Source organism: Geospiza fortis, unplaced genomic scaffold (assembly GCF_000277835.1).
Source record: "Geospiza fortis unplaced genomic scaffold, GeoFor_1.0 scaffold452, whole genome shotgun sequence".
Taxonomy (NCBI): Eukaryota; Metazoa; Chordata; class Aves; order Passeriformes; family Thraupidae; genus Geospiza; species Geospiza fortis.
In genome coordinates, this window is record NW_005054369.1 from 2865182 (window position 1) to 2881492 (window position 16311).

General features: G+C 42.1%; 1 protein-coding gene across 5 annotated transcripts; it reads left to right on the top strand.

Moving 5' to 3' along the window:
- The first annotated feature begins 209 nt into the window (after positions 1 to 209).
- On the top strand, positions 210 to 16053 carry MKI67 (marker of proliferation Ki-67). 5 transcript variants are annotated; one of them, XM_031059862.1, is made up of 15 exons: positions 210 to 319; positions 1086 to 1167; positions 1249 to 1364; positions 1716 to 1785; positions 2325 to 2403; positions 3104 to 4534; positions 4890 to 5128; positions 5661 to 6054; positions 7813 to 7928; positions 8343 to 8514; positions 8602 to 8736; positions 9108 to 10495; positions 11304 to 11376; positions 11661 to 14657; positions 15406 to 16053. In XM_031059862.1, exons 1-15 carry the CDS (start codon positions 228 to 230, stop codon positions 15537 to 15539), a joined length of 7518 nt encoding a protein of 2505 aa, XP_030915722.1. In that variant the 5' UTR covers positions 210 to 227; the 3' UTR covers positions 15540 to 16053. The 5 variants fall into 5 exon arrangements, with proteins under 5 accessions (XP_030915722.1, XP_030915723.1, XP_030915725.1 ...); XM_031059863.1 differs by having other exon boundaries at positions 11664 to 14657; XM_031059865.1 differs by having other exon boundaries at positions 2340 to 2403.
- The last annotated feature ends 258 nt before the right edge of the window (positions 16054 to 16311 follow it).

The following is a 16311-nucleotide window of genomic DNA, read 5'->3' on the forward strand; positions in this document are numbered from 1 at the left end:
ACCAACATTAGTCTGACAATTTATATAAACATATTCCGAATTTTTAGACAGAGAAACACGTATAAACAGCACTGAGATTCTTCTGCTGTCCATTGGAAAATATCTCATCTCTGGTACAAAATAAAGCATAGAAATTTGCATCAATTTACTCTCATAAACATGTAAATCATAATTAGGATCAGTAATCTGGGTGGTTTTTTTATAGGTAAGGTTCCTTACGTTCAAAGATGCCACGCTATGGAACAATCGTTGTCATTAAAAGGAATGGGACTGATGGAATTGTTTTTCCTCTCACCTCAACTTCTTGTTTATTTGGAAGGTGAGAATTTGCTTGCATACATTGAAATAATGAGTGTTTCCCTGCAGATCGTGTATTTTAATGCTTATTTACAAAAATATTGTGTATTTAGGAATGGTGTACAGAGGAGGGAAGGTGATACTGGACTAGGGTTAATGTAAGAGTAGAAAGTTGAACTTTATTTTATTACTGCTTTTTGCCCTTTCCTTGCCAGAACTGCTCTGATTGATTGATTGACTGATTTTGTATTTCTGGCCACAGTAAATCAGGGGAAGGGATTAAAGGGGATAAGTGATAAGACCAACAGCAAGTCAAAAGCATTAGAGATTAGTTTAAGGAGAGGACAGAAAGGAAAAGTCTACACATTTATAAGCATGTTTTAATCACTAATAACTTTTAAGAACGTAGAAATTTTTCTGTAAGTGAGACCAAGGCCCAGTTACCTGCTGGCAGTCTCAGGTTAGAAATGTAAGCCTGAGAATGACTTTAATGGCTCATTTTGTCTAAAAATATTCCACAAGTTTCAGGAAACTCTGGGGTAAGTTAATCCCATAGCACCAGCTGTAGTTGTGTCTCAGCTTGTTGTGATCTGCTTTTTTCAGTTTGGGTGTTTCCCTGTTTTTCTGATCTCAGCTCTCTGATGCTGGAGGAGTGTGAGCTGCTATTTTGTACCAGTTCAAAAAGACTTTGATAGTTAATTTTCTTTAAATTAGAGACAACTAAAATGTTGGGAAATGCCCTAATTCTGCCAATGTTTTGTGTGGAACTGAACCTGTGCTTCCCCCAGGAAATCAGAATGTGACATCCGCATGCGGCTGCCCTGGGTGTCCAACGAGCACTGCAGAATCGAGATCAACGAGAACAAGGAGGTGAGCAGCTGCTGTTGTACTGAAACATGCATTGCCCTGCTGCATCCCTGCAGGTCACTCATGGTTTTATTTGGTTTTTAGGCAGTCCTGACCAATTTGAGCTCAGTGAACCCCACGCAGCTGAACGGGGCTTGCTTTGAGCAGCCTGTGCCCCTGAAGCACGGAGATGTGTTAACCATTATCGATCGTTCTTTCAGGTGGGTGCCAGCCTCTTCAATGATTTGATTCTAGAGTGGAAATGATGAAATTTAGTTCATATTTCTCTATAAAATCTTACAGGACTTCATCAGAAGGCAGGATTGTCAAAGTTATCTTTTTATCGCTTATACTGCATGAACCTAAATCAGTAAAGATAGAATTGTTTAGAGACATCATTCTTATTTTGTTTTAGGGGGAAATTTAAAGTGGTTTTAGGTTCCTAAAGCCTTTCAAATGGAGATGTATGCACTGTTGGGAGGGGGCAACTATTCCTAGGTCATTCCTCTTAATAATCAGAATTGAGTCATCAACTATTTGACAAAACATGGTATTTTAAAATATTTTTTCAGGTTTGAATATCCTCTGCAATCAACACCGAAAAGGAAGCGTTCCAGGTCTCCAAAAGATGAAACTCTGCAGGTAACTTTGTGGCTGTAGGTTTTTTCTTTACAAATCAATTGGTAGTAGTGACATAATTTTATATTTCCTTGCCCTATTTTCTTATTAAAAGTAAATTTTCAGCCCTAAACTGTCCTTCTGTCTTAAAATACAAATCAACTCTTTCTGATAAATTCTTTGAAAAATCTAGTAAATTTTAGTCAAAAATTTGTCACTGTTTGATAATAGATAATTAATAATTCATGATGTTACTAAGACAGAGCTATAAATCTTCCACTGGCTTTGGTAAGAAGGGGAGGTTCAAGTGTTTTTATTCTTATTTTACAGCTGCTTTAACAGCTCATATTTAAGTGGTGAAACAAGATAAACGTCTCCCCTCTAGGGCCTCAGATGTATTGGCCAATGTTAAATATTGAAAAGTTCAAGGATTCAATTTGAATACTTTAAAGCTTGTTTAGGGACAGTGCATATTCTCTTATAAATAGGTTTTTTCAATGTAGAACTGAAAGCTGGAGTATAAAATATTTGCTGCTCTGCTGTAATGTTGTACAAATTTACAGGTTCTTCATGTTCAGCAGGTGGCAGAAGTGGAATTATTACACAAACAACCTCCAGGACCTAAAAGTCTTGATGCTTCAGGTTGGTACCTGTTTTATGAGGACTTTGTTTGCTTTTACCCCCTTAACTGCATTTATTGTTGGTATTAGAATGAAAGTTAAAAGAGGGGTGAAAAGGCATTTTAAGACTTTTCAATCTGAGTGCACCTTGCTGTGTCAGTGATTATCTCATCATGTTTAAATGTTGTGAATTCACCTTAGACATTAAGATTTAACTTGAACTGTTCTGCTGACCTACAGCTACACTTTTTTTTTTTAGCAAATATGGCATTATCTCATGCATTCTTTCCTAGTGAAAAATTGAAAAAGTATAATTTTGAAGGTACATGGTATATATTGAAATGTTTACAGGAACTGTTTCCTGTATAAGCAGAAAAATCCAGAGCTGCTAATTCTGGGTAATTATAACCCATGGACTGCTTAAATGCCAGGACTTCACCTTCCCATCCTTCTTGTTTTAAATAATCCTGATTTTCAGAGAAGACATTTTATTATCATTTCTGATGGATTTTTGTCCCAATGCAAAAAGCCCCAGCTGCTTCCAGGTGTCCCATTTCAGTAGATCCTGGTTGACCAGGAAGATCTTTGCTGACCTGGATCTTCCCCCTTGGGAGGGAAAATAAGGAATTTTTAGTCTGTATTTGTGGAACTTTTATTTGTAGTTCTGCAGTTTTAAAGTAACTCTATGTCTGTATTTTTGTTTTGCTTTGCTTTCTTTGTAGATAATGCTGAGTGTGAAGAAAAAAATGCCAATGAAAAGAAACAAACTCCAGAGAAAAATCTTCCTGATGCTTTCCCTGTCAAACTCCAAACACCCAAATCTTCACAGAGAATACATCATGTTCTTAAAAAGCAAAATGAAATGTCTCCCTTTAGTAAACTCTATCAAAGTGTGAAAAATGAGCTGAAAGTGGAAAAACCTCTGCACAGGAGAAGTTCCTCACAGCAAGCTGCAGAAGGAGACCCTGGGAGTGTTCTGCCAGAACCAAGTGCTCCCATTTCATCCCAGAGTTGTGGTTTTGATCTGGGCAGCCTGGCTAAAAGAAAGGAATCGGGCAGGATGGAAAATACTGAAAAATGTATAATTGTGAGAAGAGAAGAGGCAAACAGCCCAGGGGTTAAGCAGCTGCCAGCTGGGGGGAGAACTCCCAGGAGGAGCTTTACCAGGAGTCCTCGAGCTCCCATTTCAGAGGAGGTGTCAGGAAATAGCAGTCAGAGTCCATTGCAGGATCCCAAGGGATTAAGGACACCAGGCAGATCCAGAGGTGCTGCAGTTACACCCATACCCAGCAAGGAGAACCACAGGAGCTCCCTGGTGTTGCTGGAGCAGTGCTCCATAGAAAGGTTTGAGTGTCCAGTTCAAAGGACAGAGTGCAGTGCTGCTGCAGGAGGTCCGTGTGTGCTGAGCACACCAACGCCCAGGAGGAAGAGTCCTCGCTCTCTTCTCGTGTCACCCAGAGAAAGCTCTGGAATGAACCCTGGGAATCCTGGCACTCCAAGGACCCCGCGGCATCGGTCACTGACACTGAAGTCACTTCCAGAGATCCCAGCTGGAGCTCCAAGGGAAGATCCGGTGTGCAGAATTGAGAGCACACAACTGCCTTTGCCAGAAGAGAAAAGCTTAAAGCAAAGACGAAACAGCAAACAACAAACTCCAGGAGAACCTGCCCAAGAGGTGCTGAAAGAAATCTGGGATCAGGAAAACCTGGATAACTCGAAGGTGGGACATTGTGAAACCCCTGCCTCTCTCTCTGATTCCAAGAGTCCCAGAAGAAGCAGCAGGGAAAGTAAAGAATTCTTGGACAAAAGTGCCCATTCAGAGGCATTGGCTGCAGAAGGGATGTTGGCATCTCCTGCTGGTCAGACACCAGGAAGGAAAAGGGGGAGGCAAAGGAGCTCTGGAGTTCTGGCTGAAACAGCCCTGGAGACAAACACTGCTCAGGAACAGAACAATTCAGGCAGAAAAGCCAGTGGAGCTCCAGCAGAGCTGGCCATGGACAGGTGTCACCAAAACCAGGATTTGGAAGATACCAGTGCTGCAAGACCTCGGAGACCATCAGGCAGGAGATCTCCTGGAAGTGCTGCTGAGCTGGGAGACACTGAGCCTGGCTCAGAAACCAAAACTTTGGGCCTTTTGCATGGAGAAGACTCAGGTAAATACATTGGATTCCCTGCCTTGTTTTTTGTGTGAGAGAAATTCTGTAGCACTTTCCTAAGAATTCTCCTACTTGGGTAAAATGTGGAACCAATTACTGACACTAATTGTAAAATACTTATCGTGGACCAATTACTGATACTGATTGTAAATTACAACCAATTACTGATACCAGTTGTAAAATACATATCATACTTAACAATACACAATATGTATAAAATATCCTGGATTTATTCTATTTTCCTTTAAGGTAAGTTTCTCTGGGTTTTGTTTCCAGCTTTGAAATGCACAAGGAAAGGTTCAAGTGCTGCCTTGGATTCTTGGATATCTAATTGTTCAATTGTTCTTTTCAGGCAAGACAAAAAGAATCTCTCAGAAGAGGAAAAGTGGTGAAACCCTCCCTCAGACTTTGGGCAAAAGGAAGAGAGTGTCCTTTGGTGGTCATCTGAGCCCAGAACTCTTTGATAAAAGTTTGCCTCCCAACTCTCCCCTGAAAAGAGGAGCCCTCCCTGCCAGGAGGAGCTTACCCCATGGAAACTCTCCTCGGGCTGTGCTCAAAAAGGCTCAGGACTTGAAGCACTTGATAGATCAGGTAAATATTCAGAGTAATCAAGTTGCTGAGTCCATTACTGTGACCAGAATTTAGAAATTCTATTATATATGTATTTATTAACTCAAAATTAGTAGTAATCCTTGTGTGATGCATGCTGGTGTCACTCATGAGTGTTTGGAGATGCTCAAAGAATCATCAGCTAAACAGGTTTATTATAAAGTGAAAGTACAGCCAAGTTCATTGGTAAGGTCACTCTGCTACTTACTGGATGGGTAAAATACACAAGGAAAAATCAGGCTACATGTTTAAAATCAATTAATCTGAAGCTAAAATGGACATTAAAATATTTAATTGGCTGGGGATGGATGAAGGGTAAGGATTGGAAAGGGTGAGGATCAAAAGTAAGGTAAACCCTCCTGCCAAACTTAACCCAGACTTCATGAACAGTTTAGGAATCATTTATTTTTCCTGAAAAAGTAAAATCCAAGTCTCAGGCAGGGTTTGCCTGGACTGATCACTTCATTAAAAAGAAGAAAAATCCTCCATTTACTAATTTTTTTTTTTTCCCTAGGAAGAGAAAAAGTCACCCAAAAATTGCCCAGCCCAGCAGCCCCCAGGTGCCTCATCCCCTGTCTCAACACCCAGAATCCCTGCAGGCTCTCCAGCCCCCTTCAGGAGAGGGCGTTTCTCCATCTCCCAGCCCCCCACTCCATTCCCAATTGCAGAGGAGAAGGATGCTGGCACAGAAGATGTGGATCCAGAGGGGAAGAGTGATGCCCAAGGGAAAACCCCAAAATCTCCTGCTGCTGCCCAAGATGCCAAAGCCTCGGTGGCAGGGACACCTGCCCGGTCAGCCAGAGGTGCCCAGCTGCGCTTGAAGGGCTCTGCCACGAGGAGCAGAGGTGGGGCTGTGGCTGTTCTCAGTGCCAAGAGGAGAAGTGGTGCCTCCAGTGCCAATTTACTAGGTTGGTTTCAATAGTTAATTTTTAATACTCACTTTCATGCTTTAAAATACAGGAACCACGCTGGAGAAGGCTTGTTTTGTTGTGCAGAGGCCACCAGGTAATTGGTGAATCTTCTGAAATCTGCTGGCCTTATGGAACTGTTGCATTTTCTCATTCATAAAGCAAATTTATTAAACGTCTATAAAGTCATTTAAAGACAAAAATTAATGTTCAGAACTTTTTAAGTGGTAAAATTAACATTCTCTTTGCAAGGCTACAGTCATGATCTTTAAAATCTGTCAAGTTCAAGCAGTGTTAAAACTAAACCATGTTTATCACATCACTTTTGTTTTGAAAAACTTAACCTTTTATAGCAATGCAGCTTCACTTTGGTTATTTTGTGCCTTATTTTTATACAAGGCTCACATAGTTTGTCCAGGAACTGGGCTGTATTTAACTACTCAAAGTGGTACTTAAGTGATAGAAATAAAAAATAGGATCACAACTGGGTGTTACTTTCAAATCCTCAGAATTCCCAGTGTTGAGCACTGATTTGAAATAGTTTTGACAGCATTGGAAACTGTAATGGGGGAGTTCTGGTTCTTCAAGTTTTGACTTTTGAATAAACTTTGAAGTAGGGTGTATTTGTCACCTGTTTTCATCAGTTAAATCAGTTTGACAAAGTCCAATTCCCCATTCACCCAGGAATTTTTATTACTTTATTGTTCTGTCCATTTTAATGGCAGCAGAGCTCTTGACAAATACCAGCGGCACTCCATTTCTCACCACCTCTGTAATGTGCTTTTAAATATCACTGCATCAATTCCTTCTCTAATGTGAAAAGAACATCACAGCTCTTAAAAATTTCAGATCCCAAGTAAAACTGTTTCCAGAGCTTTTTCAGGTAATTTCCTGGATGCTTGGCATTTTCCTCTGTATCCTGCACACCCTGGCAATGTCAACTTTTCAAAGTTCTTTTTATTTACAGACTGACATAGCAATTCTGACAAGAGAATAACAGCATCTTTTTCTTGAGTGGAAAAGGAACAGCATTCCCCTTTTCATCTCTGTTTTAAAAAGTCATTTCTTTTATATGCTCCTTTGTTCTGATAGCTTTTCTTTTCCTGAAGTAAACAAGGCAGGTGTCCTACAACTTCCAGCTTCATTTATTCCACAGCTGTAATTCCCTGCTCCCACTGCTGTGTACAGAATGATGCTGTGATGAGGGTAACCTTGCTTTGGGAATTTTGGGAGTGTGTCACAAGGAGAAAGTGATACAAGAAAAATTATGGGAAGTCTGTGTAGATCTAAATTCAGGATAAATAACTGAAATTTCTCAGGAAGATGGTGAAAGAAACTTCACTTAGAAACAATTTCTCTTCTGTTGTTAAATCTCACCAGAGTAAAGCTCATCTATAATGAAGGAGGCTGAAAAGCTCATGGCAAGTTTCTGTTGGGAAAAATGAGTTCCTTCCAAAAGAGAGAGGAAGGAACTGGGTCAGTGTTCAGCTGTAGGATCTGGGCTGTGTTTGACCCTGCGTAAAGCTCATTGTTTTGATATGGAAAACCTCACTGGGTACTGGGAGTCTTCTTAAACTTCAGCTGAAATTGGATTTTCAATCTGAGAATATTTCAGAGAACACTTCAGCTGTTATCAGATAATAACAACCACTTTCCTCTGCCAGACTGCAGAAAATGTGTTGGAATCATAAAGAAATAATTGTGAACTTCCATTTACACAGCTGAGAGTTAAATTGGTTCTTTCTCCTTTTCTTCTAGTTGCAAAATCTTGGGCAGAAGTGGTAAAATTGGGGGTTGCAAGACCACAGCCAAAGACTGCTAAAAAAACTGTCCGTAAAGGAAGAGCCCTGAAGAGATTAAACCACCCACCAAAGGTATCCTTTTCTTTTTTGTGTTGCTTTGTTTTATTTTCTTACATAACCACCAAGCAGCTTGGATGGATTTTGATCGAGAAGCTGAGCTCTTGGTAGGATGTAAAATGAGAGTTGATGTCTCCCACAGCATGTGGGAAATGGAGGTTTGTACAGGAATAATCAGAGAATTATTAGGGTTGGAAAAGACCTCAAAGATCTTGGAATCCATCCTCTGATCATAAAAATCAGGACCTGCCTTTCCTAAGCTCAGGCTGGCTGGACCTTCCAATCCTCACTGGCACCGGACATCCTCCAGCCTTCTGGAACCTCCCAGTTAACCATGACTGATGATAAATTATGGGAGGAGCTTGGCCACCTCTTCCACCATGAATCTTTGCTTAATAACTGGGTTTTTTTTTCCTTTTCCCTCTGCAGACTCCAGAGAAGAAAATAAAAGGTCACTTCAGCACCGGTCATGCAGAGTCACCTGCTACCATAGTTGTAGGTAGAGCTTATTCCACCACAGTCAGGTCAGCTGGACATGTCCCTAAAGTGGTAAAAAATCCCAAGCTGAAGCTAAACATGGACATGGATGAAAGTTTCACAGGTGAGATTTCAGAGTTTGTACTTCATCTGCCTGCTGTGCAGTTCTGTTGTCAAAACCTCTGCTAATTTCCCTAAATGTCATTTCTAGGGGTGCCTGAAATGTTCCAAACCCCCAAAAATCAGGGAGGAAGAACACTTCCTTTGGCTGCTGCTCAGAATGCTGATGTTACACCACCGTGGGCTGCAGGGGACATTTCTGACTTGCACACTCCTGAGGAATCTGGTAGGTTTGGTATTTAAAAAAAAAAGATTTAGGTATATTATAGGTTAGGAGCAGTCTCAGCCTAGGCAGACTTAACTGAGGTGAAGCATCCAGCAACCCATGAAAGGAACCATTGAGATTTAGCAGGTATTAAAAGAAAATGTAGTTCCAGTTAGTTTCTGAGTAGGATATTTTATTATTCATTCTATTTGGTATGGAACTTCAAGCTGCTGATGAGACATTCAGACACTGAATGCTCAATGTATGTGTTTGGATTTTGATTTCTAGAAGGGTATATTTGAATTTTATTTTTTTTTATGCAGCAATTAAAATGCTTGGATTCTCTTCTTAATTTATTTTCCAAATGACATAAAGTCTACTGCTTATTTCAGGAGAGATGCTGGTGTCACCGTTAAATAATTCAGATGCTTCAGAGCAGAAGCAAGAGAGTCCAGGCATATTCCACCTTCTGAGAGAGGAGTCATCTCCATCTGTGTTTGATGAAATAGCCACAAAAACTCCTGAAAAAAGAAAAGCTGTGGACAAAGATACTGTGAATAGTTTGGCAGTAACTCCAGCAAAACCAGCATCTCTGGTGAGGTCAGGAAGTAAAAGGAGGACTCCAAAGCAGAAAGTTGAGCCAGTTGAGGTCATGTCAAGCAAAAGGAAGATTTTAAGGACCCCTGAGCAAAGGTCAGAACCAGGAGAGGTTTTGTCAGGTATCAAGAGACTCATGAAGACCCCAAAGCAGAAATTGGAGCCTACAGAAGTTTTGTCAGGCATCAAACAGCTCTTGAAGACTCCAGATCAGAAATTGGAGCCTACAGAGGTTTTGTCAGGCACCAAGCACCTCTTGAAAACCCCAGATCAGAAGTTGGAACCTGTAGAGGTTTTGTCAGGCACCAAGCACCTCTTGAAAACCCCAAATCAGATGTTGGAGCCTGTAGAGGTTCTGTCAGGCATCAAACAGCTCTTGAAGACTCCAAAACAGAAACTGGAGCCTGTAGAGGTTATGTCAGGCATCAAACAGCTCTTGAAGACCCCAGATCAGAAATTGGAACCTGTAGAGGTTTTGTCAGGCACCAAGCACCTCTTGAAAACCCCAAAGCAGACGTTGGAGGCTGTAGAAGTTTTGTCAGGCATCAAACAGCTCTTGAAGACCCCAAAGCAGAAGTTGGAGCCTACAGAGGTTCTTTCAGGCATCAAACAGCTCTTGAAGACCCCAAAGCAGAAACTGCAGCCTGTAGAGGCTTTGTCAGGCATCAAGCATCTCATGAGGACCCCAAAGCAGAAATTGGAGGCTGTAGAGGTTCTGTCAGACATCAAGCACCTCTTGAAAACCCCAAAGCAGAAGTTGGAGCCTGTGGAGGCTTTGTCAGGCATCAAACAGCTCATGAGGACCCCTCAGCAAGAGCTGGAAGCAGTCACAGATGAAGTTGCCTCGAAAAGATTGCTGGAGACTCCAGTAGAGAGCAGGGAAGCAGGAAAAGCTGTGCCAGGTGTGACTTCAGCCAGGAAAAGCCCCAAGCTGAAATCCCAGCCCGTGGAAGACATGGTTGGCATCAGCCGCATTTTCCAGACACCAAAGGAAAAGGTGCAGCCTGTGGAAAACATGTTTGGAATTAAGAGATTGATGAAGTCTCCTAAAGAGAAATATCAACCAGTTGAGGATTTTGTGGGGCTGCAAAGGCTCATGGCAGAACCCAGGCAGAAATCTTCTGATTCTGAAGTGGACTACACTGGAGTGACTGAAATGTTTGGTACCCCAGAGGAAATGAAGGTAAAATACTTCAACTTTTGGAAGGGATGTTTTTAGATTTTGAAACCTGTGGTTGAAATGAACTTAGACTTCCTAGTATGACACTTTCTATCTTGCAACATTTTTTAGGGACAGCTGCATTTGTGTGTGTTAAAATGGATTTATTTGAAAGGACCTGTCACAAACGAGTGTTTTCAGGTTGCTTAAGGATCATTAAAAACAGGCTTAATATAAAAATAATAAGGTTAATATTAAAGTGACATTCCCAGCATCTCATTCACCATTCCACTCTGACCATTGCAGGTAGGAGAAGTGAAGTTCTCCAATCAGTAGGTCAGAGTTGGTGGTGTCTGTGCCCAGCCTGGTTTGTTCTGATGCTGCTTATTATGGAGAAGAATCTTAATCTTCAGTGGAGATGTGCTGGCATCACTGCCAGTATCATTTCCTGAAAAAATTACTTTGATTCCCACATTCCATAGGTAAAATGCTCAGTTATCCCTGAATTTAACACTTAGAACTACAATAAAACACTACAGAACACTCAGTTTCTCTTCAATATCCCAAATTCCCTTTGAGCACTCATTAGGCACTTCTCAACCTCTCCACAATGTTGTCTTTCACTTTCGATGGCAAGAATTGAATTTGCTATGTTTGTGGGTTTATATCAGATAAATGGGTGCATTTATAAGACTAATTAATTTAATTTGTAAAGAAAAGGGTTTCACAAACATTTTTATAAACATTGCTGTACATTCATCTGGTATTGGTTGGCTCCTTAAGTTCTTGTCCTGTCAGACATGCATTTATTGGTTATTTTTTATTCCTTTAGGTCAGATCAGTAAATGTTATGGATTCCCAGGGAGAAATTGCACCTCCTGGTTCTAATTCCAGTCATAAGCATGGTAAGCACAAATATTTTGCTTAGAGGAATAATGAATATATAAAATCCTAAGTGTTACCATGAAGTTCAAATGTTGTTCAAACCTCTCTCAGTGAGCCCAGCTATTTCCTGAGCTAAGATCATTTTTCCCTTTGACTTATCCAAATAAATTAAACAACTGCAGTCAGAAGCCTGGCCTTTAATCTAGGAATTGGTTAAATATTTCTTTATTTATTGTATGATTTTTTTGAGCAAGACGCTTCTGTGAGTGTCTCATTTTTGTTTGTGCTCTTTACCCTGCTCTAGAAGAAAAAGGAAGAGTTTCCCAAGGTGAAGATTCCCAACAGAAGGACTCAACTGGTGAAGAGCAGCCTGCCCAGAGACCCAGAAGGGGCAGGAGGGCTGTGCCTGCTGCTGCAGCAAAGCCAAGTGAAAATGGTGTGAGTTTAAAGGAGTTGCAGAGTCCTGATACCCAGGAGGAGATGGGGGTGATCACACCTGAAAACAAGGGAAGAGGAAGGAGGACAAAGCGTTGCATACAAGAGGTGGTTCCAAAGTGCCCTGATCAGGAAGGGCTTGACGTTGTTTCATCTGTGGAACCACCTGGAGCTGCTCAGAGACCAGGGAGAGGTAAAAGGAAAGAGCTGAAGGAGTTAAAACATCCAAATGAAAACCTGGAGTCTTGTGTTGAAGATTCCTCAGTGCTGCAAAAAGCACCTGCAGATACCAAAGAGAGTTTACAGGAGTGTGGCACCAATGAAACTGAAGGTGATCCAGGCATAAAGACAGGAGCTGGAAACATTCAGAGTGAAATGTGTCAGCTGCAAACAGGTTTAAATAATCCTGATAGCAAAGCTGCTGACAGTGGGATGGAGGACAGTGGAGAAGTACTCCTGTCACCGAGGAGGAAGCGCAGAGGAGTGGAGAGCACAGAACCAGTGATTCCACCAAGAAGAGGAAGACGAGCAAGGAATGAGCAAGGTAAAGCAGCTTCTCCAGGAGACCTTCATGGAACAACCAGAAAGCTTCGTAAAGACCCATCCCCAAAGGTTTCACAAAGACAGGAACAGGCTTGTGACAAAGCTCCTGAGGCTGTCACTGCACAAGAATCTGAAAATGGCACTAAACTTGAACTAAATGCAACAGAGAGAAGAGTTAAGTCTCTTAGAAGTACTAGAAACAGAAAGCACTCAGCTGAAATAAAAGCAGACACTTGTGGGGTCACACTTGAAAATACACAAAACATTCAGAAAACTGAGGAAACGTCAGCTGAAACTGATGCTGAAACACGATCCCACGTGAAAAATAAGATGAAAGGATCTCGGGGATATGAAACAGAAAATGCTCAGGAAAATACAACAGAGGCAGCTCGAAGATTAAAGGCAGAGTCACCTTCTGCAGAGACAAACAAAATGCCAGTCAGTGCTCAGAACACGGAAGCAAGCAGGGCTAGAAACAGGAGAGGCAAAAAAGACTCTTTGGAGCAAAAAGCTGAGGAATTTACTGAAAATGTGAACAGCCTAAAACCGATTGCTCCCAAATTTAAGTCAGAAGTGGATGAATCTTCTCTGCAGGATTCTGTGGGCTCTGTTTGTGTCAGTGCAGCCCAGGGCAGGGAGGAGCAGCCCAGCCCAGGTGCCCCATCAGTCCCTGCTGCAGACAGTGCCAGTCCTGCTCAGGGCACTCCGAGGAGGACCAGAAATGAACGGGGAATACTTAAAGCAAAGCAAACTGAAATCCTGCAGGGCAATCCAGCACAAAAAAATGCAGTGGTGTCTAGAAGAGGAAGAGGTAAAAAAGTTAATTTTCAGCTTGAAGAAAGCAGTTCCAAAGCAATTGAAGGAAAAAGTTTACCTGAGGGTGATGAAGGGATGACTGACAAAGATAATCAACGCGAGAATTCTGAAAATCCTCCTTCCCAGGGAAGGAGGGGCAGGAGAAAGCAACCTGATTCCATCCCACAAAAAGCTAGTCCTGCCTTTATGGAGAAACAAACATTAAGTGCAGATCACAGGAAAGCTGAGGCCGTTGTACAAGAACCAGGATCAGCTTTGGAAGCTGCTCCCTCTTCAGCAGAGGACAATCCACCGAGGCGCGGCAGGAGACGCGAGGTGGCTGCAGCCTCACAGAGCAGATCTCCTTCTGTCAGAACGAGACGTGGGCTGCTCCTGCAAGGTGATGCTAAACAGATGGCACAGAGAGAAGAGGAAAATCCAGCTCTGGGTAATAAAACTTCACAGGCAAAAGTGAATGCACCAGCAAGGGACAGAAGGAAAAAGATGGATCCGGCAGCAGAGGCAAGAAGTTCAACTCCTCTCCAGGGAAAATGTGACTTGTCAGAGATTAAAGATGAGGGTACTCAGGAAGAACAAAGTGTGCCTTTGGAAGCAGTGTCCTGTGCCAAGGAGAAGGCACCAGGAAGGGGCAGAAGGAAAGAAGCTGCTCTGGCATCACACACAACCAATTCCATCTCTCTTCGAGGGAAGCGCAGGTCGCCTGCAGGTGATGGAGAAGAAGCTCCCAAAGAGGAGCAGAATGTTCCCTTAGAAACTTGTGATCCATCTGGAAAAGAAAATCAACTGAGAAGAGGCAGGAGGAAGGAAATTGCCCCCTTGGTAGAAACCAAAAGTTCTATTCAGGGAAACCAGGTCCTGTCGAAACAAAGTGGGAGGAAAAATAACAGTAGGGCAGCTAAACAGAATTTGGACAATTCTTCCCAAGAAAATATGGAGCTTGTAAAAGGAAGCTTGAGGCAAGAAACTACTTCACTGGCTCTTAGTCCCACCTCACTTCAGGGTTTGCCAGAAGATGGTAAAGACAGAATTCCTGAGGAAAAAAGTAAACTTTTGGATGTAGCTCCACCTGCAAAAGAGAATCCATCAAGAGTGGGCAGGAAGAAAACAACTTCTTCCACTTCCGAAGAAACAATTTCCACTTCTCTCAGGGGAAAACCCAACCTGCCCAGAGGCAGAGGTCAGAAGAGAGTTCTTCAAGAAAGTGAAGATGCATCTCCAGAAAATAATCCATGCCAAGGAAGAACAAGGCAGTTGAGAAACAATAGGAGGAAGGTGGAGGTGTCATTAGAGGCGGCTACTTCTACTTCTCCCCATAGAAGCAGTGACTTGCCAGGGAGTGGCAGCACTCTGGGAGCTCAGGGTTTGAGTGGAGCATCCACTGCTTCTGAAGAGAGTCAGTCAGGAAAAGGCCAGGAGGGTGCCCCTGCTCCACAGGCAGCCCCCCACTCTCGCAGGAGGAAGTGCCAGCTGCCAGCAGAGGATGTGCCACCCAAAAAGCTAAAATCAGGTGAGGCAAGGCTTGGCTTTCTCTTCCCTAAGGTTGGCTGAGTTTGTGCAGATACACCAGTTGTGTGCAGAGCTCTGGGGCTGCTGATGGAAAAGATCCCAGCTCCCTCAGCTGCTCCTGGGGCTCTCCCCAGCTCCGTTCCCTTCCCTGCTCACTCTCCAGCCCCTCCATGTCCCTCCTGAGCTGAGGGACCCAGACTGGGCACAGCTCTGGAGCTGCCTCCCCAGTGCCCAGGGCAGGGGACAGTCACTGCCCTGCTCCTGCTGCCACCTGAAATATTCCCTGGAGTTTTCAGCCTGACTTAACAACTCCCAATTAGCAAACATTATCAAATGAGTGCCTTGAAGTAGAAATGGCAGCAACTCTTTTAGTGCTACACAGCAAGGAATTGCCTGCCATAAAACTTGCTCTGTTTTCATTTTTGCAGGACTTTGGTGTTGGTTCTGTTTTAGTTTCACATATCAGTGGAAGGAGTTTTAGCTAAAATGGCAGCTAATTGGTTTTGGTGCTCTCATTAATGTTAACCTACTTTCAGAAATAGCTGTGAACCCTCAGGGATCCAACTTAAAGGATATTGCATGTGCAGAAGTGTGGGGTTGGTATCTGGTTTGTTGAATTCAGAGATGTAATCTTTGGAATGTTGTCACTGGGGACGTTTCCTTTCAAAACAATGTAGGTGAAGATGGAATTTTGTGGGAAATGTTTGATTGATGATACAAATTGACATTTTTTTTCCATGTGCAAATAGGGAATGATGAAAATGGGTCTCTCCAAAGAGGAAGAAGAAACAAAACTAAACTTGGAGAAGAGGATGCAAGGGCAGCTCAGACCACTGGAGGGATGGAGAGGAGGACAAGATCCAGCACAAGAACAAGGAAATAGCCTTAGGAGTCCCAGAACCAGTTTTTAAATCAATTCAGTAATTCCAGTTACAGGAATTTTTTTAATGTGAATTGCTTTACACTCTGATTTTAAGCTAAGATTTTTGATAATTACATGATTGCTTTGCAAAATATATTTCTTAATGTGTCTACAGATAGGGAGTAGATATTTCTTTAGTAGCTTTGCCAATATGTGGTGGTTCCTAAACCATGGGGTGCTTGTGCAAAGCTGCAAACATAAATTCCATTTTGTTTACCAGTGTTTCTCCCCTTTTTCCTGTCGATCAGTGCAGCAATCAGGAAGCCATATTACTGCCAGCTAAAGCTATTTTCTGCTGAAATTTTCCTATGCTTAAGTTTTTTTTTTTTTGTTGGAGTTTTGTAAATATTCTTAAAAAAAATAGTTGTATTAGCAGAAGTATTATGCTAAATTTTTAATAAGTTTTTTAAAAAAAATTAAATTTGTATTGAAAAGTGCAGGTTCTGAAGTCATTAAACTTGTAAACAGTTTGGTACTCATGTGTTTTTATGGTTTTAAGAATGCTTAAGAATAATTGCTGCTGTCTTACAAGTTCATTTCTAAGGTTCATCCTCTGTGGTTGATGTGGTTTGGAGACTTTTTCTGTTTTGCAGAATTTTTAGGACTTCTTACAGATAATTTGTCTTCAAGACTGGGGGCTTCTTAAATGCAGAAACAGAAAATTCTGCCTGGGCATCCAACTTGTGTGCAGTTTTTAGACCTGACTTAAAATCCTTTGTAGATGTGGTGTGTG

Bases quoted from the DNA above. Each gene is read 5' to 3' on its own strand.
- MKI67 (XM_031059862.1), top strand. From the start codon at position 228: ATGCCACGCTATGGAACAATCGTTGTCATTAAAAGGAATGGGACTGAT. The intron at 1,168-1,248 runs GTGAGCAGCTGC...TTTGGTTTTTAG, and splicing joins AGATCAACGAGAACAAGGAG to GCAGTCCTGACCAATTTGAG. The intron at 11,377-11,660 runs GTAAGCACAAAT...ACCCTGCTCTAG, and splicing joins TAATTCCAGTCATAAGCATG to AAGAAAAAGGAAGAGTTTCC.